Source organism: Lepidochelys kempii, chromosome 5 (assembly GCF_965140285.1).
Source record: "Lepidochelys kempii isolate rLepKem1 chromosome 5, rLepKem1.hap1, whole genome shotgun sequence".
NCBI classification, from domain to species: domain Eukaryota; kingdom Metazoa; phylum Chordata; order Testudines; family Cheloniidae; genus Lepidochelys; species Lepidochelys kempii.
Genome location: NC_136384.1, coordinates 136,205,749 through 136,228,562, shown reverse-complemented (window position 1 = coordinate 136,228,562; position 22,814 = coordinate 136,205,749). Strand labels below are relative to the sequence as shown.

Genomic DNA, 22,814 nt, shown 5'->3' with positions numbered 1-22,814 from the left:
GTGTATGGGGATTGACAGAGAGGTAGGGGGGTGTAAGCAGAGGGGGTCTATGGGGATAGATAGAGAGAAAGATAGGTAGGGGGGATGGAGAGAGAGAGATTGATACATAGATCGAGAAATAGAAAGATAGAGCAGGTGGATGGGGATAGATAAGTAGAGGGTGGGTACGGGGATAGATAGATATGTGACGGGTTGGATCACAGAAAGCCCCTTGAGAATTGCCCTCTGATGTGCTGAAACTACCTCTGAGCCCATTTTCCCTGGCAGCTTGGGACTTCAGTGTCCTGTCTGGTTTGAGTCAGACATGCTAGCATGCTACAAACACAGACCCAGGTCTGAACCATATCCCCCAAAAGCTGCAGGCTTAACTGAAAACAGCTTAAGAAATGTTCCTGTCTCCAACACTCAGATACCCAACTTCCAATGGAGTCCAAACCCCAAATAAATTCGTTTTACCCTGTATAAAGTTTATACAGGGTAAACTCAAAAATTATTCACCCTCTATAACACTGATAGAGAGAGATGCACAGCTGTTTGCCCCCCCCCCCCCCCGCCCCAGGTATTAATACATACTCTGGGTTAATTAATAAGTAAAAAGTGATTTTATTAAATACAAAAAGTAGGATTTAAGTGGTTCCAAGTAATAACAGACAGAACAAAGTGAATTACCAAGCAAAATAAAATAAAACACGCAAGCCTAATACAGTAAGAAAGTGATTACAGATAAAATCTCACCCTCAGAGATGTTCCAGTAAGCTTCTTTTACAGACTAGTCTCCTTCTAGTCTGGGTCCAACAATCACTCACACCCGTGTGGTTACTGTCCTTTGTTCCAGTTTCTTTCTTTGGGGGTGGAGAGGCTATCTCTTGAGCTACCTGAAGACAAAATGGAGGCGTCTCCCAGGACTTTATGTAGTTTCTCTCTTGTGGGTGGAAACCCCTCCCTCCCCCTGTGTAGAATCCCCTCTACAAGATGGAGTTTTGGAATCACCTGGGCAAGTCACATGTCCATGCATGACTTAGTTCTCTACAGGAATGTTCCCAGGAAAGCTCAGATGTTGATTGGCATCTATCAAAGTGTATTGTCAGATTAAGTGTTTCTAGATTGGGCATTTTCTGAGAATAGCTTTTCTCAAGAAGCTGACCAAATGCTTCACTGAGGCTACTTAAAATCAAACAAGTACACAGCCAATATTCATAACTTCTAATACAAAAATGATTCATGCATACAAATAGGATGAATCTATTCAGTACATCACAACCTTTGCAGAGATATGTTACATGGCATATGTAGCATAAAACATATTTCAATTATGTCATATTTACATTCATAAGCATATTTCTATAAAGCATTATGGAATGCAACGTCACATGGATAGCTAGATGGATAGAGGGGGTGAATGGGGATAGACAGACAGATAGATGGAGTGGGTGGATGGGGATAGATAGACAGATAGATAGATAGACAGATAGAAGGGGTATATGGGTATAGATAGATAGAGGGGGTGTATGGGGGTAGAGAGATAGAGTGGATGGATGGGGATAGATGGATAGATAGATAACGTGAGTGGATGAGGATAGCTAGCTAGCTAGAGGGGGTGTTTGGAGAGAGAGAGAGACAAGGCGTGGATGGGGATAGATAGAGGTGGAGTATGGGGATAGACAGATAGGTAGAGGGGGTGTATAGAGATAGAAAGATAGATAAAGTGGGTGGATGGGGATAGATTGATAGAGGGAGCGTATTGGAATAGGTAGATAGATAGGTAGAGGGGGTGTAAGGGGATAGATAGGTAGACAAGGAGGTGTATGTGGGTGGATAGATAGAGGGGGGTGGATGAGGATAGATTAATAGATGGATAGAGGGTGGGATGGGGATAGATAGGTAGAGGGGGTGTAAGGGGATAGATAGATACATAGAGGGGGTGGTTGGGGATAGATAGATGGATGGATAGATAGAGAGGGTGGATTGGGACAGATAGACAGAGTGGGTGAATGGGGATAGATAGGTAGAGGGAGTGTAAGGGGATAGACAGATACATAGGGGGGTGGTTGGGGATAGATAGATAAGTGGGGGTAAAGGGATAGATGGTGGGGGTAAGGGGATGGATGGATAGATAGAGACAGTGGATTGGGACAGATAGATAGAGTGGGTGAATGGGGATAGATAGGTAGAGGGGGTGTAAGGGGATAGATGGATAGCTAGACAGATAGAAGAGGTGTATGGGGACAGAGAGATAGCTAGACAGATAGCGGGCGTGGATGGGGACAGATAAGTAGAGGGGGTGGATGGGGATAAATAGGTAGGGTGTAAGGGGATGGGGGTAGGTAAATAATGGGGTGTATGTGGGTGAATAGATAGAGGGGGTGGATGAGGGTAGATACATAGATAGATGGATAGAGGGGGTGGATGAGGGTAGATAGGTAGAGGGGTGTGAGGAGATAGATAGTTAGAGGGGGTGTATGGGGATAGGCAGAGTGGGTGGATGTGGCGAGATAGCTAGAGGGGGTGTATGGGGATAGATAGATAGACAGAGTGGTGTATGAGGATACACAGATAGACAGAGGGTGTGTATGGGGATGGAAAAGTATAAAACAATATTGTGTAAGAAACAAGGGGACCTCACCCCTGCAGTTCACAAACAGGTTCTTTAGGAGCTGGAGAAGAGATCACCATCAACACTCTTAAATAATGCATGATGTACCAGTGCTTTTAGTTCTCTTTGAAGTGCTTGGTGCCAAAATATTTTCTCAAGGTGGGCAGGTCAGTGTTGCAGAAAAAAGCAGTATCTAAGTGACGATCAGTCCGCAGCATTCCACACAATTATAAAACAAACATGTCTCTTCCCAGACTAACTGAAGCTGGAGCATAGACAAGGCCGAGAGACAGAAACCAGTGGCAGACACAGAGACAGAAGTACAGTCCAGGCTAGATTACAGTGACATTAGTGCTGTATTTACTTTATAAATTACTTTTTCTTAAGTAAAAACTTGCTTTAAAACCTGCCACAAACATCATCAAGTTATCAGTTCCAATCTGTCATTTTCCCTTTCTTTCTCTCTGAAAGCACTGTACCCAGCTCTGTAAATTGTTCTCTTTTTATTTATCCTCTTACTTAAATATAATGCTTTGTATAAAAATGGTATATAAAAACAATGTTGCACTGTATTGCTATGGGAAAAAGTAAAACTGCTAACAAATGTACTATGAAGTAGGGACAACGGTGTTTGTAGCTAGATGCAAACAAAACAAAATAGTGACCAGACGGTGATGGTATAGGCTAGAAAAAAGTTTAAAGGTTTTAGAAGAGAGGTTGTCATTAATTCATTTTGCCACTAGAGGACACTGTTATATGATATTATGTATTCAGGTTTCAGAGTAACAGCCATGTTAGTCTGTATTCGCAAAAAGAACAGGAGGACTTGTGGCACCTTAGAGACTAACCAATTTATTTGAGCATGAGCTTTCGTGAGCTACAGCTCACTTCATCGGATGCATACTGTGGAAAGTGTAGAAGATCTTTTATACACACAAAGCATGAAAAAATACCTCCTCCCACCCCACTCTCCTGCTAGTAATAGCTTATCTAAAGTAATCACTCTCCTTACAATGTGTATGATAATCAAGGTGGGCCATTTTCAGCACAAATCCAGGGTTTAACAAGAACGTCTGAGGGGGCGGGGGGGGGAAGGAAAAAACAAGGAGAAATAGGTTACCTTGCATAATGAATTAGCCACTCCCAGTCTCTATTCAAGCCTAAGTTAATTGTATCCAATTTGCAAATGAATTCCAATTCAACAGTCTCTCGCTGGCATCTGGATTTCAAGTTTTTTTGTTGTAATATAGCAACTTTCATGTCTGTAATCACGTGACCAGAGAGATTGAAGTGTTCTCCGACTGGTTTATGAATGTTATAATTCTTGACATCTGATTTGTGTCCATTTATTCTTTTACGTCGAGACTGTCCTATTTGGCCAATGTACATGGCAGAGGGGCATTGCTGGCACATGATGGCATAGATCACATTGGTAGATGTGCAGGTGAACGAGCCTCTGATAGTGCGGCTGATGTGATTAGGCCCTGTGATGGTGTCCCCTGAATAGATATGTGGACACAGTTGGCAACGGGTTTTGTTGCAAGGATAGGTTCCTGGGTTAGTGGTTCTGGTGTGTGGTATGTGGTTGCTGGCGAGTATTTGCTTCAGGTTGGGGGGCTGTCTGTAGGCAAGGACTGGCCTGTCTCCCAAGATTTGTGAGAGTGTTGGGTCATCCTTCAGGATAGGTTGTAGATCCTTAATAATGTGTTGGAGGGGTTTTAGTTGGGGGCTGAAGGTGACGGCTAGCGGCTATTACCAGCAGGAGAGTGGGTTTGTGTGTGTGGGGCAGGGGGGGAGGGAATGAGAAAACCTGGATTTGTGCTGGAAATGGCCCAACTTGATTTATCACACACGTTGTAAGGAGAGTGATCACTTTAGATAAGCTATTACCAGCAGGAAAGTGGGGTGGGAGGAGGTATTTTTTCATGCTTTGTGTGTATAAAAAGATCTTGTACACTTTCCACAGTATGCATCCGATGAAGTGAGCTGTAGCTCACGAAAGCTTACGCTCAAATAAATTGGTTAGTTTCTAAGGTGCCACAAGTACTCCTTTTCTTATTATGTATTCAGTTTGTTACAACAAATCATCACACACTGATGCTTTGGAAGTGGAACTTCCCTAAGACTCTGAAGTGAGAAGCCATGCTTCAGTTAGCCAAATCCAGGACATGGTATAGATGAGTTACTTTCCTTTTTTTTAAAAAAAAAACCCTTCAAAGTTTTAGTCTCTTCTAAGAGTTATTTCTTACATTTGACACTTACACTGAAGATTAGAGAATGAGACCACATCATTTAGGAACAGGACTCCAAAATGATCCTTTGGTGAGAGGCATGTTGGAAATATTCAGTTTAGATTGCTAGAAAATAAATGCAAAAGGCATACAATTAGAAGTTTAAATGATATATATCAGTGTGCTATGCTTTATCAAGCTTTCTTTGCTTCCACCTTTAGCCCGCAACCCATATCAACCAGGTGTATTTAACAAGGGGAACTTCCTGTTTCATTTTTCTATTTACCATATTGATTAAAGATATTATTTTTAACAATGAAAATGCACAACAGCTTTAAACCCTATGTGTACACTGCTCTCCCTGAAAATCCACAATAGTCTAGTCTCCCTAATCTGTTCTGTATTCTGCAGCAAGGTCTTGCAGGAAGGGAGAAGCCCCTTTAAAATAAACATCTTTTATACTTCCTGCTTGCAACCTGGTGAAGTTATACAATAACTCGTGTCATGACGTTGCATTGGAATAATGATCCTGATGACACAACGTTCACCACGACAAAACATTAAAAGCTTGTCCCTTAAATCAAGACCAAGTTTTAGAAGTGGTAGAGCTGTTTTTTACTGGAACCTTAAACCTCTTTTCACAAAGGAGGAATTATCATAATATATTGCCCATATATTTCAAGTATACTTAAAATAGTGTTGCCAGCTTTCATGATTTTTATTGTAAGTAATGAGAACAGGAGGACGTGCGGCACCTTACAGACTAACCCATTTATTTGAGCACGAGCTTTCGCAGCGACAGCTCACTGCATGGGACGCGTACTGTAAGTAATGCTGTTCCATATCTTTATTGATCAGTGGGAAGAAAATATAAAAACACTGCTCAAGTGTCCAAGTGACAGTCGGATTGATGAAGTGGGAAATCAAGGTGAGGACAGGTCTGGATTGTTTGGTAGAGCGGACGGATTTGGACAAGTGCTCTAAGACAGTGAAATGCGAGGAAGAAGGAGCGCAGGGCGCAGGGGACGGGCGGCTCCCGGGAAGCAGCGGCTCTGGAAGGCAGGAGCGGGGCCTGCAGGGAACGCAGCTGGCGGCGGCCGAGCGGGGCAAGGCGGCCGGGAGCGGCGCTGCGGCCGGGTGCGGCCCGCGCGGGGCAGCCGGCGGGGCGGGCTCGGTGGGCGGAAAGCCCGGAGCCAGGAGGCCCGGAGACCGGCCCCGCTTCCAGCCGGGAGGACCCGCCTGCGGCGGCGCCCAGAAGCCCGGATCTCGCCGCACGCCCGGGGCGCGGCCTCAGGGCGCCGCCAACGCGCCTTTCCCCCGCCGGCCGCGCGCGGCTCCGTCCCGGCGCGGATCCCCCGGGCCCCCCGCGGACCCCCCGCGGACCGATGGGCCCCGCCCCGGCGCGGATCCCCCGGGCCCCCCGCGGACCCCCCGCGGACCGATGGGCCCCGCCCCGGCGCGGATCCCCCGGGCCCCCCGCGGACCCCCCGCGGACCGATGGGCCCCGCCCCGGCGCGGATCCCCCGGGCCCCCCGCGGACCCCCCGCGGACCGATGGGCCCCGCCCCGGCGCGGATACCCCGGGCCCCCCGTAGACCCCCCGGGCCCCCCCGCGGACCGATGGGCCCCGTCCCGGCGCGGATCCCCCGGGCCCCCCGCGGACCGATGGGCCCCGCCCCGGCGCGGATACCCCGGGCCCCCCGTAGACCCCCCGGGCCCCCCCGCGGACCGATGGGCCCCGCCCCGGCGCGGATACCCCGGGCCCCCCGTAGACCCCCCCGGGCCCCCGCGGACCCCCCGCGGACCGATGGGCCCCGCCCCGGTTACCCCGGGCCCCCCGTAGACCCCCCGGGCCCCCCGTAGACCCCCCGCGGATCGATGGGCCCCGCCCCGGGCTCGAGGGCACCCGGGCTTCGGGCGGCGTCCCCCGCTCGCGGGCTGGGGACCCGGAGCCCCGCCGGGCGCCTCCAACCGCCGCTCCCGGCCCAGCGGCGGGCCCGCGACGGGGGGCGGTGACGGGGGCGCTGCAGGTGCCCGGGGGGCGGGGCCGGCCCGCGCGGGCGCGCACGCGCACAGGGGACGGGCGCCGGGGGCCGCCGCACGGGCTGAGCCCAGTCACGTGGGGGCAGCGCCCGGGCCGCAGGCTGCGGGGCTGGGCCAGGCGGCGCATGCGCGCGGCGGGCCGCCGGGCGGGGTCGCGGGCGGCGTTAAGAGGCCGGGGACCCGGCGCCGCCCTGAGGCGCGAGGAGCGGCGAGCCCCGCGGCGGGCCGGGGGTGAGTCTCGGGCGCGGTGCCTGTGCGTGGCCTCGCCGGCCGGCCGGCCGGCTCCCCTGGTCCCGGCGGCGCCCCTCCGGCGGGGACCCCCGGGTCTGTCCGGGGCGGGGTCGCTGCTGTCAGGGCAGGGGGGGGCACGGGGACCCCTGGGTCTGTCCGGGGGCTGGGTTGGGGCAGTACGGGGGGGGCGGGGTCGCTGCTGTCGGGGCAGGGGGGGCATGGGGACCCCTGGGTCTGTCTGGGGGCGGCTGGGTCGGGGCAGTACCGGCGGGGGGGCTGTGGGGACCCCTGGGTCTGTCTGGGGGCGGCTGGGTCGGGGCAGTACCGGGGGGGTCCCTGCTGTCGGGGCGGGGGGGCTGTGGGGACCCCTGGGTCTGTCTGGGGGCTGGGTCGGGGCAGTACCGGGGGGGTCCCTGCTGTCGGGGCAGGGGGGGCTGTGGGGACCCCCAGGTCTGTCCGGGGGCTGGGTTGGGGCAGTACGGGGGGGGCTGGGTCCCTGCTGTCGGGGCAGGGGGGGCACGGGGACCCCTGGGTCTGTCTGGGGGCGGCTGGGTCGGGGCAGTACGGGCGGGGGGGGCTGTGGGGACCCCTGGGTCTGTCTGGGGGCTGGGTTGGGGCAGTACCGGGGGGGGGATGGGTCACTGCTGTCGGGGCGGGGGGGCTGTGGGGACCCCTGGGTCTGTCTGGGGGCTGGGTTGGGGCAGTATGGGGGGTGCTGGGTCCCTGCTGTCGGGGCACGGGGACCCCTGGGTCTGTCTGGGGGCGGGGTCCCTGCTGTCGGGGCGGGGGGGGCACAGGGACCCCTGGGTCTGTCTGGGGGCGGGGTCCCTGCTGTCGGGGCGGGGGGGGCTGTGGGGACCCCTGGGTCTGTCTGGGGGCAGGGTCGCTGCTGTTGGGGCAGTGCGGGGGGGGGGGCTGTGGGGACTCCTGGGTCTGTCTGGGGGCGGGGTCGCTGCTGTCAGGGCAGTACGGGCGGGGGGGGGGGCTGTGGGGACTCCTGGGTCTGTCTGGGGGTGGGGGATGGGGCTGGGTCGGGGCAGTACGGGCGGGGGGGGCATGGGGACCCCCGGGTCTGTCTGGGGGCGGGGTCGCTGCTGTCGGGGCAGGGGGGGCTGTGGGGACCCCATGGTCTGTCTGGGGGCGGGGGATGGGGCTGGGTCGGGGCAGTACGGGCGGGGGGGGCACGGGGACCCCGGGTCTGTCTGGCGGCTGGGTTGGGGCAGTACAGGGGTGCTGGGTCACTGCTGTTGGGGCAGGGGGGGCTGTGGGGACCCCTGGGTCTGTCTGGGGGCTGGGTTGGGGCAGTACCGGGGGGGGGGCTGGGTCGCTGCTGTTGGGGCAGGGGGGCGTGCTTCCCCGGTCTCTAAACCAGTGTGACATCGCTTCAGCTCTGCTCCAGCTCGCTGTCCTCCTCCTCCCCCGGGGGTGTCATGTGCACACCCCTCCCTGCCTGCCTGGGTGGCACCAGAAAACCCCGCGAGCGGAATCGCCCGTCCCCCCAGGCGTGTCCCTCCTTGAAGCACCAGGTCACCCAGAGCCTGCCCGTGGGCTTAATGACCCAGCAGGCTAAATGGCTCTCAGGTCGAGATGAGCCTAGATCTTCGTAGCAACTGGAAACGTTAACTCTCTTCCTACGATTATATTTCCCTTTTGTATCATTTCGGAAAGCGATCATGTGGGCTGAATAGTAAAATCGTAAGACCCTTTTCTGGCAAAGGCATATCTAATAGTTTAAACTCATTATTTCTTTAACTTGAAGAACTTAATGCTGTGGAATCCTTGGGATGTTGGTCAAGTAATGTCTGGGGAATAACCACATAGATGGTGTGTATTTTAAAAAAAAAAAGTGTGAATGAACTTCAGTGGTCAAGCTGAGATTTTATTCTCTCTTCCCCCCTCCACCCCAAAAAAACCCCCCAAAGACTAATATAGGCCCCTGCTTTGTATCTAATGGAGCTGAGTTAGGCACTGTAAAAGATCTTGAAGCCCATAATTCAGAAGAACCTGGTTTAACTTCCCAGGTATTTCATAGAAAAAAATCATAGAAAATCAGGGTTGGAAGGGACCTCAGGAGGTCATCTAGTCCAACCCCCTGCTCAAAGCAGGGCCAAGCCCCAATTTTTGCCCCAGATCCCTAAATGGCCCCCTCAAGGATTGAACTCACTACCCTGGGTTTAGCAGGCCAATGCTCAAACCACCGAGCTATCCCTTTTTACCAGGGGGAGGCTACTAAAAAGATGTTGAGGTACTGCTCAGGGCAAGAACTCTGTTCTCTCTTCCCCCTACCCAGCCTCTCAAATAACTGCAGGGGAGGAGGATGCAGGGATCCTTAAGGCTATTTTTCTTGGGTTGTTGGTTGGGGACTGGGATGGCACTTCAGCTTTTATATTAGTCTCTAACTCCTGGGAGGGCAAACTGTGGGCTATGAGCTGGATCCAGCCAATCAGGGCTTTCAGTCCGGCCCGCAAGATTGCCAGCCCCATAGCACAGCATGGCTAAGACAGGATCCCTCTGTACCCTGGCCTAGCGCCGCTCCTGGAAGCGGCCAGCACTGCGGCCCCGGGGGGCTCTGTGCGCTGCCCTTGCCTGAAAGCACTGCCCCCCCCCCCCCCCCCCGCAGCTCCCATTTTCCAGGAATGGGGAACTGCAGCCAATGGGAGCTTTGGGGGTGGTACTCACTGGCAAGGACAGCATGCTGCAGAGCCAACTGCCCCACCCCACCTCCAGGATCCACTTCCTGGAGCGGGACAAGGACAGGCAGGGAGTGTGCCTTAGCCCTGCTGCATGCCACTGACCTCCTCTGGAGCCGCTCAAGGTAAGCGGCGCTGGGTCAGACCCTGCACCCCAACCCCTTGCCCTGAGTCCCTTCCTGCACACTGCACCCCCTCCTATACCCTGCATTCCCTCCCGCACCCCAACCCCCTGCCCAAGCCCTACATTCATGGCCCTGCATACAATTTTCCCACCCAGATGTGGCCCTCGGGCCAAAAAGTTTACCCACCCCTGCTCTAACTAGTTAAGATATGTGAAAATAGAAGCTCCTGTGAAAGTTTTAGAAATGCTCCTACTTTCTAACAGCCACTTCTCTCTTCCCTTCTTTTTAACCCTGCCTCATATTCTAAAGGGAAGCCCTGATAATGTTCAACTCCAGAACAGCACAGATTCTGAAAGTGCAAGAAGAGAGCCCACTGTTACCTAGGACTCCCTAGAGTCAATCTCATAGCACATCTCACGTGAGGCCAGGACATCCTCACATGCAAGAAATGATTGACAGTGATTGGCCAAAATAACCCCAAGTAGGTCCATATGGAGGCTCCATCTCTGCTGATCATTAGACTCTGAGGTGATCATAGAGAATTCAAGAGTGTATGTTGCTATCTCCAGGATAACCAGAAGATAGATTTATGAAGATTAAGTCTTGAAGAACTCCCTTGATGGAAAGACTGAGGCCTCCCTAAAAAGATCCTTTGCATCTTTTACCTGTTGCAGCAGCTTATGCTTCCTAAGCAGCAGTTAGAGGCATTCTAATCCATATATGTCTAATTTTTTTTTCAATTCTACTGTGTTCTTGGCTTCAATGACACCAGTAACTACTCTTAGTAGAAGTGCAGACAGGTCAACTATAAAAGTATAATTAATAAATCTGTTTTAAATGGTACAATGATTTTGGAAAAATGCTTGAGTGGCATGAGCAGGAACTAAAAAATGATGGCATGTATTAAATTTTTTTGAGGTGCCATTGTGGCTCCATTCTTAGAATGTGCACAAATGAACACACACTTATGTGTGAATATTATGGTATCCTCCCAAAATTTCAGCTGTTATCAAGTACAGAATGAATTGTATGAGAATGTCAAGCAAATCTGAGTTACATAATTTCTTGGATGACAGGGCTATAAAATACTTTTTTGTGAGTCTTATTTATTCCTCTAGCAAATTCCTGAAGTTATTTTGGAATAATCTAAAATAAGGCTAAATTCAAACTTTATTAATGTGGTTGGCTGTGTTGTCTTCTCCTCCCCCCCCTTCCCCCCCTAAGTTAACACTTGTAGTAATTTTCTACTTGTGTTGTAACATTTGCCATCTGGATTTACTGGATGAAACAGCAGATAACAAATGCCATATATGAAATAATTTATATAGAGTTCTGTTGGCTTCTACTTCCATTTTAACTACATTTTTAATATCATTCAAAATAAGTGATAGAGCTGGTTGAAATTTGGAAGTTTAGTCTGTTGGAATATGAACTAAAAACAGGAGAAAAGTAACTAATTCACAGTTTTTCCATCTTTCTTTGATCAACTGTGGAGCTGGGGGGAAAAATAGCAAGATCCCAACCTTTCCCCCAAAATCCTGTTTTTTCTCTTCCCCTACCCCTTTTGTTGATTACCTATTTAATGCTTTATAAAAACAGAACCACAGACATGAAATAGCATAACTTCATCAAATTCCAGTTAAGGCCGCTGAATGCAATTCAAGAGCATCATTAAACTTGTCCTTAAGACAAATGCCATACTTTTAAAAGTTTAGAACTTACAAAGTGAAGATCCATAAACAATTCTGACTTACCTTGACAACCAGTTCCTGCGCATACATAATTAAGCAGAAAAATTCTCAGTAAGGAACATCCAAACAATCTTAATGCTGCCTGTGTAACAAATCAATCATAGCTGAAAAGTCTAAAAGAAAAGTATCTGTTCATCCCTTAGCCTTCTCCCAAAACTTCATATGTCTTTAATACCTGCTTTTTTTCATACAAAAGTTTAGCTTTCAATGCACAAAATAAAAAAAAAGTGTAAGCCCGTACTCTGTACCTCTCCCTGGGGTCCTTCCATGCAGCTCTATGAGTTAGTTTTGTCTGGGGAAGTGAGGGTTAGGACACTGGTTCTACCTCCTCTCCAATTTGCCCACAGTAGTGATCACATCTCCAGGTTTCTCTAGCACCATTACAGTAGTACATAAGCACATTTTGATAGTAGTGCCTTAATTCTGAGCAAAACAATTCCATGTACCCTAATTAAACAAATAGCTTTCTAAATACAGCTGTTGTACAAAAGGAAATTCTTACGTCATAGCACAGCATAAAAATGCATGTTACAGTAAAATGAGCTACCTGTATCATAAATCATCAGATGTAATAACATAAATGAATATATACACGCTGTTATCTAGACTTGTAGTCTTTAAATCAGGGGTGGGCAAACTTTTTGGCCTGTAGGGAAATTGTATGCAGGGCCATGAATGTAGGGTTGGGGCAGGGGGTTTGGGGTGCAGGAGGGGGCTCAAGGCAAAGGGTTGGGGTGTAGGAGGGGTGTGGGATGCAGGAGGGGACTCGGGGTTGGGGTAAGGCAGAGGGTTAGGGGGCTCAGGTTGGGGTGTGGGGTGCAGGAGGGCTTCAGGGTTTGGGCTCTGCCCTGTCTGGCAGTGGGGCGCCGCAGGGCTAAGGCAGGCTCGCTGCCTGCCCCGGCCCAGCATTGCTCCTGGAAGTTGCCAGCATGTCCGAAAGTGGCTCCTGGGGGTAAGGAGGTGCTGCCTGTGCCTGTGGGTACCACCCCCAAAGCTCCCATTGGCCACGGTTCCCCATTCCCAGGCCAGTGGGAGCTTCAGGGAGCAGTGCCTGGGGGCCGAGAGCAGCACACAAAACCCCCGCCCTCCAGGGCCGCAGGGTCGTGGAGCAGGCCATGGCAGGGAGCCTACCTTAGCCCCGCTGTGCCACAGGGCTGGCAATCCTGTGTGCCGGATTAAAAGTCCTTACAGGCTGGATACAGCCGTGGGCCATAGTTTACCCTCCCCTGGTTTAAGGCCTGGTACCTTTCCATTGAAAATCTTACTACCCTTGACTTCAGTGGAAATGTGATTGGGTCATAAATAAGGCTATGATTTAGTCAGGGGTATTTTTAGTAAAAGTCATAGGTGGGTCACAGGCAATAAACAAAAATTCACTGTCTGTGACCTGTCCATGACTTATATTATAAATCCCCTGACTAAATCTTTGGGGCGGGGGAGGAGAGTCTGAGGCTGGGGCTGGGGCCGCTGTTTGGAGCGAGCCTAGGAGCTGCTGCTAGGGTGTGTGTGAGGGGGCCAGTGGCACCAGCTGCCAGGGGCCACCCCAGGGACTGCTGCTCAGACAGTCCCGGGACCAGCTGCTGAGGGCTTGTCTGAGTGGCAGTCGGTGCAGCTGGCCCCAGGGCCTGCCACTGGCTGTAGAGCTGCTCCAGCAGTGGCCAGTGTGGCTGTCCATGGGACCACCTGAGCAGCTGGCCCTGGGGTCAGCCTCACTGGCCACTGAAGGAGTCACGGAGGTCGTGGGAAGTTACAGAATCCATGACTTCCGTGACAAACACAGAGCCCTAGTCGTAAAATACTGAACTCTTCTGTTTGATTGGCTGTGTGAGCTGAGTGTTAAGGACTATGTCAAATTGTGGTAATCACAAGTTTTGATTTATATAACCAATTATCTGTTTTAGTATGGATGTATTTAATGATCTTCTCCTGAGCTGCAGTTAGCAATCTCAGCTGTAATTTATTTTTTGTATGTTCAGTCATTTTGTTTGTGAACTGGATGAGCCCTAATCAGATTCTGAGTCTGACAGACCACTTCGACTACAAGTACTCTGAGGGGAAACTCATGAAATGCAGCCCAGGCAGGTGAAGTGCTTGATAAGTTTGGTCTTCATATAAACATCTCAGGGCTCCTGAAATTGGAGCTCCCCAAACATGGTGGGTCTAAGTTTCCCTTTTGTCTTCAGCACGGGCAGTGTAAAGATGGGCCTATCGTAGTATGGAAAGGGGAGAACAGGCTCTCCGTGTACGGTTACGTGGCTAGCTTGTCAGCTGACTTGGGCTCATGGAGTTCAGGCTAAGGGCTTGTTTAACTGCACTGTAGACACTCTGGCTGGAGCCCAAGCTCTGGGACTCCCCCTCCAAACATCTACATCTCTGTTAAACAGCCCCTTCGCCTGAGCCCCTGGAGCTTGAGTCAGCTGACACGGACCAGCCACAGGGTTTTAATTGTAGTGTAGACAGACCCTTATACTCCTAGTCTAAAGCCTGACAAGCAAAGCCAGGCTTCTACAGATGCTTACGCACCTTTTGAATTTCCTAGATCTTGTGTGGGTAGCAAGCTTCTTTTGAGGGGATGAACAACCTTTCACCAATCTGCCTGTTTCATCAAGTTTGATGGTATCTCTTGTAGCTGGACACCTCAGTGCATGAGATACACATTTTACTTACAGTGCTGCATGCTGGGAATGTGGAGCTTTATTCAACTGTGTATGAACAGAGTGGGAAACAGCTGGGGAGCGAAAACCTTAAATCTGAGTGTTTTCAAAAACATCAGGACATAAAATGCTGGTTTATGGGGGAAAATCTAGGATGGTTAGCTTCAGAAGTTTCCATTTATCTCTGGTTCCACATGTTCGTCTTTATAAGAGACACTTTTTGATCTGAAACTTACTAATTATTAGTCTCTCCCTAGAAGTGGTATTGGTTTTTTGGGGTTTTTGTTGTGGAGAATCCGTTCAGCTGGCTTGGGTTCTGTGAGGATAAATACTTTTCTTCTTTTTTTGGGATGGTGGGGGAGAGAGTTTTCAGTTCTTTTCCCCCAGTACTTTGAAACATGGCAAATAGTTTTCTGACGAATATGTTCACCAACAAGTTTGGAAAGAGAATGGGTTGGACAATAGTTATGAACTGATAATTGGCTGTATTGCCCACATCATGTTTGTGAGCTTTCCATTATTAAGCTGTTAAATGTATATCCTAATCAGTTGTTCTGGAGCACAATGTTGCCCTATGAGATTCTTTCTGAGGTCTTGTCTACACTATCCATTGGGTCGGCGGAGATCAATTTATCACGTCTAGTATAGATGTGATAAATCGACCACTGAGCACTTTCCCATCGACTCTGGTACTCCACTAGAACGAGAAGCTCAAGCGGAGTCTATGGGAGAGTGTCAGCTGTCGTCTTACTGCAGTGAAGATGCTGTGGTAAGTAGAGCTAAGTCCATCAACTTCAGCTATGCTGTTCATGTAGCTGAAGTTGTGTATTTTAGATGGACCTCATGCAGTATTGTAGACAATCCCTGAGAGAGACTGTTTTATCACTAGGAGCAGGATTAAAAATTAGCATAATAGGGGTGTGTCCATTTAGCCCATTAAATTTGAGGTGCAATATGAGGTGATATATTGAGTAGTGTTATGTACTTGCAGGTTGGGGTTTAACATAGAAACATGAGCTTGTATGGCAAAACTAGCTAGCTATATTTTTTTTATAACAGCTGTTGGCAATTGAGTACATCACAACTTGCCCTGTAATATTGCTTCTTTAAAGATGTCCTCAGCTAGGATTTTCACTCCTGGGATCAGATTCTTAGCTTGAGATTGGCAGAGCTGCACAAGTTGTAAAGAGTTTTGGCCCCCAACAGTTGTGGGAACAGGATGGAGGTTGATCCACTGGTGGTGGTCTCATGACACTCAGCTTAATTGCTGCCATAAGAAACTGGTCAGAAGCTTCCTTTTGACTATGTACAGCAAAGAAGATCTTCAGGAGCTGTGGTTCTGCCAGTCATTGATCCGGCTCTTTTTTCTCTCAATTGCTTCAAAGCCTTTGGGGATCCTTTTTTAGTAAGTCTCTTCCTTTCAGTTATGGCCATACCATTTAGCATACCTTTCTTGAGATGCGGCTTGTTTGATGCTCAGCTGCATCTGTTTATATCTGTGGCTTGTGCTTTGGTGTCTGCTTCCATTCCAATGTTCTTGGTACTTCAGCATCTTTTAGCTATTCACCTGTTGAAGAGTGAGTTATTTTGGCAGCCCTTCAGGGCCCTGCCTTAGTATTGGTGTTCTCAGTGGATCAACGCTTGTGTTGCACTGTACTCTGCTGCCTATCAGCATTCGCAGCCTGGCATTAGTATCTGAACTGTTTGGATGCTTGTGTTTGCAGAGACTGTCTCACCACCTGTGTCAGAGATGAAGAGAAGCACTACCTGGGTGCCCCCTTTTTATCTTTGGTGTATGTTCTGAGTATTGGCGTTGTATGTTGCCTTCCTAATCAACACAAGGCTGCTCAGCAGCTTCAAATCACATGGATGGGCCAGACTTATGTTGATGACTGATAGGGCACTGGAACAGCCGTAACTGTGCCTTTCTACACCTAACCCTGCACTGTAGTGACACTGGGGGGGAGGGGGAAATAGACTTACTTTTAAAGAGACATTAGATTAATCCAAATTGGGGTCACAAACACTATAATGCCTTAATCATAATTCTATGGTTATTGTATGGGGTCAATACAGAATGGAGATAAGGCTGCCCTGGGTGCCCTAACTGTGCTTTTCCATATCCTAACATGTCTGATTTTTTTTTATGTTTACCATTAATTCTGAATTTCCTTTGTTTATAAGTGCTTGGTTTTGGATTATTTCAACCCTGTAATGTATTTTACCTTAAATTACTGATCTCTATTTTCAAACATAACTCAATTATAACATAATTTTGTCTGGGAATCATACAAAATATTACAATATGCTTTAAAACATTTTGTCCTCCAAAAATATAATTTTTCCAAAGTGTATGGCATAAATAAAAGCCATGATGATGTAAGGTTTTATTGGTATTTGTTGGAATGACCTCCATAACTCAGCTTATGGCCTGAGTTGATCCACCAGTGGTGTTCATACATTCTTGTTCTATAATCTAAACGTATCTATTTTGTTGCTTTGGTTATTCTGCATTGCTGTTCTTTCACCAGTCTGTTATGTGGAAGCCATGACATGACAGTATTTGGTTTTGCTTCTATTTAGTCATTTTATAGATGTTTTAGCCTCAAAAGTCAGGGTTTTCATCATTGGTCATCTTCTTCCCTTCCCACTTATGTTAGCATACGAGATACTGTATGTGAATCGGTGGGCAAGGAGAGCAAGAATCTGTGAAATGTTCATTATGTAAATGCTTATTTTTGGTTACAGATAAAGATGCCGGAATCTGACTTAGTTGCAAAGATGCTTCGAGCTGTTCTCCAGTCCAGTAAAAATGGAATACCCTTGCCACGACTGCAGGGGGAGTACAAATCGTTGACTGGGGATTGGATCCCTTTCAAACAGCTAGGACACTCTACGCTGGAAGAATACCTGAAGACTGTTCCAGGAGTTGTCAGAATAGAAATTAATAAAATGGGTGAGGTAAGACAAGCTTCATAACAATGTCATGGGAATTGTAACAAATTATACAGTTGGTGGCTTTTCTCAGATTGCTTGTTAAACTGGCTTGGGAATTCATTGCAAGGCTTGCGGGTCTCTAGCTTTGTGCTGAAGATTTTAGGGAGATCTCGCGCTCTTGGTCTAGCAACAGTGTTTCCGACGAGTGCAGCAACAGTGGGAGCACCAGTGTCATAATCTTTTACCATATGGCTTAGTCTTGTTCTGAGTGCGTTTAGATAATATGGTGGTTGTGACAAATATGGCAATTTCCTGCAATATCTTTAGAATATCTTACTTTATTCAGCTTGGGTATTGTGGGTCAGGGACTGTATGGGGGAGGAAGACCACAGTTGTCCAGAAACTAAGAACAGTGGGATATAATTAGTCAAATTCACTTAGGCTGTAACACTTTCAATGGGGTGCCACCACCTGGAGAAGTTCACATATACTGGTTCTGACTGGATTTTTCAAGAGACCAGCAGATAAAGAGAGGACTTTCTTTCTGATCCATCAAATGGACAGTCGGACCTTCTGTCCGGGGGGAGGGGTCAATCCTTTCTGGAAGGACTTTGACCTACGGGCTCCATAAGACTTGATGAGTGACCTCAGGTAACCTTTTAGCATGCATATAGAAACACAGATTGTTTTTAATGTTTCCTTCGGAATGTTTTCACCTTAAGAATCAATGTGCTAGCTTAGAAAGAGCTATGTGGTAACTGCTGGCAGTTACACCATTCATAAGCCTTCGGAGAGGAGGCCAAGTGCAACTACTCGCCTGTTTAGGCAGTCTGGCTTGCTGCGGATATCCCAGTGTAGGGAGGGAACTGTGCAGCCTGGAAAAGCCCCCGTCAAGACTGGGAGAGAGATGGGTCTCTGCCCAGGAGAAGTGACAGCTGAGGATCCATAAGCCAAGGGTAGGTGCTCTTGGTGAACCACAGAAGGGGAAATACAGGTGCAGCTACCCTGAACTATATCAATGGTAAACTGGGCCTTGTAAAGTAAGTATTACTGAAATGACAGCCCCAGTTGGAAGACAGTAGCCTCATTCATTGAATAAGTCTGTGTCTCATTATTTCTCAAACTCTGTGTGAGTGTGTCTCTGAGAGTGGGAGAGGGAGACACACACACTTCTAAAAGACCATGTACAGCAATTTCTGTCTTGATGGTAGTTTTTGTTTCTACTTATTTATTTTTCAAATCCCTGAATTGGGGGTAGATGTTTTACAGACTAGTTGGATAATGTGTCTGCATGGAGGACATCAGTACTTTTCCATGTTCTAGTCATTAGTTTTTGTTTGCAAAGAGAACTTTGCTGCATGTCTTAAACTTGGCAACATTTAGTTGGATTTATCCCAGTCTCCTGTGGGAGGATATTCTATAATGTAGGATCCTGTACGGGAAAGGCTCTACATCCTGTCTGCAGCAACCTGAGCGTGGGGTCTCGCAGCAGTGGGTTGCTGGTTTATCAGAGTTCCAAAGTCAGGTCATGGAAGGAGAGGCAGTTCCTGGGAGGGTGTAAGATCTAGTAAATATCTTAGGCATCAAAAGTATGAACAGCTCACTGTAGTCTTTCTATAAATATTGAACTTCTACAATTTTAAAGATAATAGCATTTCAGTAAATATAAGATATTGTGTAACTTCTTTCATGGAGTACAGAGAAGTTTGGACCTGATTATTTCCGTATGTCCATTTTCTCCCCCTATGAGCAGATCACTTGCCATGCTGTTGCTTCCGCTGAGACTGTGCGAATTGCTCAACTGGTAGCTTGCCAGAGAAGTTCAAAAAGAAAAATGGGACGACAGGTGAACTGCCAGATGAGATTAAAGAACACTGCTCCATTCACATTAGTTGGTAAGAATTCATAAGCTGGAAGACAGCTTCATGACAAATACTGTTAATTAAAACTGAAGTCTCTTGTGGCAGAGCCTTTCCCTTATAAACCTTCTGATTACAATGAATTGTGTATGCTGTTGATCAGTTCACACTAGAAGAAAACAGTGCTGAAATATATATTTGTGCTTGACAGTACTTCGAAGAAACACACATGAGAAAGTTAGTAGGTAAACAGTGCTCTTGCTTACAAATGTGCAGCGATGTTACTGGAGCACAGGCTTGAAGGGTAGCTGTCTGTGGGTATGTCTAAAAGGCCATTAAAAACCTGCAGCTGGCCCATGCCAGCCGACTCTGGCTGCCGGGCTGTTTCATTACAGTGTAGATTTCTGGATTCAGGCTGGAGCCCGGGCTCTAGGACCCTGTGAGATGGGAGTGTTCCAGAACTGGGGCTGCAGCCCATAAGTCTATGCTGCAATGAAACAGCCCCACAGTCTGAACCCTGTGTGCCTCAGTCAGCTGGTCACAGGTTTTTAATTGCAGTGTAGACATACGCTTTTTGTTAGACTTTAGAATCAGGTCAGTTTTAGCCTGTGTGGGTCCACTAGTTATTAAAAGATATTGGAGTCAGGGGTGAGAAGAATTATTTAAGGTCTCTTCCTGGACACAGGAGTAAGCCCCACCCTTGAGGAGAGCAGCAGCTATTCTCATTGTTTCTGGACACAGATTGCCTCTGATCTCTGTGCTGCAGAGCTGTAACTGGGGTGTTCCCTCTATAAGAGTGATTCTTTGATTCCCAGCTGGGAAGGGAGAGGAAACAGGCTGTCAAACAAGCCCCTCTCATCTTCCCTGGTGCCTCAAGCTGTAAGATAGGTGAAGGGTAAACTGGACAGAGCTCTCACTTCCTTTCTTCTTCCAGTGGCAGATCAAAGGGCTGCCCAGCAGGCAGACAAGAAACTGGTGGTGGCACGCCCTGCAAGAGCCGGGAATCAAAGGTTCATACTAAACTTAAACTGTAAAACAAATTAGTACAGTAAAGTAGTAGCCCTCTGGTCATGTTTTGCTAAAGTGTCAAAATGGAGCACTATTGCTTATGTAGTAGCATTCAAACCAGTTGATCCACCTACAAGTAGCACAAAGTTTTTACAAGGTTTGTTAGGATGCTTTAAAATATTCTGGAATGAAATTTGATGTAAAAAACTCTTATCCTGTTTTTTATTAAAAACAAAAAACCTCCCTACTTAACTGCCACATTCATTCCTGGAATGTGGTGATTTTCTTCAGAGGGCTGCCATTTTTGTGGCAGACCAGCCTGCTTGGTAGAAAAGGGTAATAATATGGGTGCTGGAGTGCGTTATACCAGATTAGATTCTGGTATTTTCTGAACTCCTAAGAAATGAAGTGGTGGTGCAGGCTTCTGAATTCTTGTCAGCAAGTTAAGGAAGTATGGGCTGGATGAATGCACTACAAGGTGGGTAGAAAGCTGGCTAGATTGTCGGGCTCAACGGGTAGTGATCAATGGCTCCATGTCTAGTTGGCAGCCGGTATCAAGTGGAGTGCCCCAGGGGTCAGTCCTGGGGCCGGTTTTGTTCAATATCTTCATAAATGATCTGGAGGACGGTGTGGATTGCACTCTCAGCAAATTTGCAGATGATACTAAACTGGGAGGAGTGGTAGACACGCTGGAGGGCAGGGATAGGATACAGAAAGACCTAGACAAATTGGAGGATTGGGCCAAAAGAAATCTGATGAGGTTCAATAAGGATAAGTGCAGGGTCCTGCACTTAGGATGGAAGAATCCAATGCACCGCTACAGACTAGGGACCAAATGGCTAGGCAGCAGTTCTGCGGAAAAGGACCTAGGGGTGACAGTGGACGAGAAGCTGGATATGAGTCAGCAGTGTGCCCTTGTTGCCAAGAAGGCCAATGGCATTTTGGGATGTATAAGTAGGGGCATAGCCAGCAGATCGAGGGACGTGATCGTTCCCCTCTATTTGACATTGGTGAGGCCTCATCTGGAGTACTGTGTCCAGTTTTGGGCCCCACACTACAAGAAGGATGTGGAGAAATTGGAGAGAGTCCAGCGAAGGGCAACAAAAATGATTAGGGGACTGGAACACATGAGTTATGAGGAGAGGCTGAGGGAGCTGGGATTGTTTAGCCTGCAGAAGAGAAGAATGAGGGGGGATTTGATAGCTGCTTTCAACTACCTGAAAGGGGGTTCCAAAGAGGATGGCTCTAGACTGTTCTCAATGGTAGCAGATGACAGAACGAGGAGTAATGGTCTCAAGTTGCAGTGGGGAAGGTTTAGATTGGATATTAGGAAAAACTTTTTCACTAAGAGGGTGGTGAAACACTGGAATGCGTTACCTAGGGAGGTGGTAGAATCTCCTTCCTTAGAGGTTTTTAAGGTGAGGCTTGACAAAGCCCTGGCTGGGATGATTTAACTGGGAATTGGTCCTGCTTTGAGCAGGGGGTTGGACTAGATGACCTTCTGGGGTCCCTTCCAACCCTGATATTCTATGATTCTATGATTCCCTGGTTGTCAACGTTCAGCGCTGTCTCCTGAGACTACCTTGTGTATCTTATATTGTCTAATGTATAAATGATCTTAATGCATTAAGATAATACAATTAACCATATTTGATTTAATCCTCCCCCCTCCAAAAACTAATGATAAAACCATCTGAAGTGGTCACAATAAAGCAAGTCCATAAATAATTACACAACTATAAATTCACATCAGAACTCCAATATAACCCATTGGAGGAAAGGATCATTTTCTATGTGCTGTGGCTCAGATTTTTTTTTTTTAATTAGAAACCTATTAGAAGAACACTATCCAAAGTGAAGTAGTCAAAAATACCGGAGCTAACATGGTCTGTGAAAGTTAACTCTTCCCTTGGATGAATAAATTTATAATAGTCCTTAATTATATAAACACATTTAGGTTTTTTTGCCCCCCTTGGGAGGCCTGCCTCATTCAAGCTCTTTTGCGCAAATTACATTTTCAGTGAGGTAATGGCACAAGGAGGAGCCCTATTTCACTGAGCTCACACCTTGTGCATTGATTGAGACCAGGCTGCTTCAGAGAACTTTCAAATTAGAAGAATCTATAGCACCTGGGTTATTTTTTCTTATAGTAATCCTTAAAGAGACTTTCACTAAAAAATATTCAGACTTGCTTCTGACAGACCCGGTAATTGCATTATCCCTTTTAAGTACAGTGCTGTTTCATGTTTGTCTCAATTATTTTCATATTAAAACTGGTGACTTACAAGTAAAAAAAATTTTTCTTCCCACCCCTCCCAAATGCCAGCCCCACAGGCTAACACTGAATCAGAAGTCACTCTGGTTTCTTGTCTCAGATATCACCAGTAAAAAAGCTTGGTAGGCCAAATTAGGCATCTGGCCAACCTCATTGCCTTGAGGATTTTCACAGATATAACCAATTGGAATTTAGAAACAAGCTTTGCAAGAAAAAAGTATAGAATTTCTGTCTTCCAGCAGCAGTTCTACCAGGAATTTTTTAAAAAGTAAAAACTTTAGGACAAAATGGCAGATATGACAGAATGCAGGTGGGCTGAGACTTAAAAAAAAAAAAAAAAAAAAAAAAATTCCAAAAATTAGGCTCCTTAACAAGGAGCTTGATATTTTTTGTTTTTGAACTGCTGAACACTCAGCAG

General features: G+C 47.9%; 1 protein-coding gene and 1 long non-coding RNA gene across 9 annotated transcripts in view; one reads left to right on the top strand and one right to left on the bottom strand.

Moving 5' to 3' along the window:
- Positions 1–580: 580 nt before the first annotated feature.
- LOC140911913 (uncharacterized) lies at positions 581–6,167 on the bottom strand. The gene is made up of 3 exons (XR_012159193.2): positions 5,593–6,167; positions 4,856–4,950; positions 581–875 (listed from the first exon to the last, which is right to left on the bottom strand). It is a non-coding gene; the product is annotated as an uncharacterized LOC140911913 (long non-coding RNA).
- TDRD7 (tudor domain containing 7) overlaps positions 5,390–22,814 on the top strand; it is a 106,387-nt gene continuing 88,962 nt past the window's right edge. For 2 of the 8 annotated variants that reach the window (XM_073346057.2, XM_073346062.2), the window contains exons 1-2: positions 17,066–17,278; positions 19,008–19,149. In XM_073346057.2, coding sequence (XP_073202158.1) covers positions 17,072–17,278; positions 19,008–19,149 — 349 coding nt within the window. In that variant the 5' untranslated portion in view covers positions 17,066–17,071. Of the gene's footprint in view, positions 5,753–7,007; positions 7,098–13,038; positions 15,723–17,065; positions 17,279–19,007; positions 19,150–20,068; positions 20,124–22,814 lie in introns of those variants that run through there. The other 6 variants (XM_073346061.2, XM_073346058.2, XM_073346059.2 and 3 more) reach the window with 6 other exon arrangements.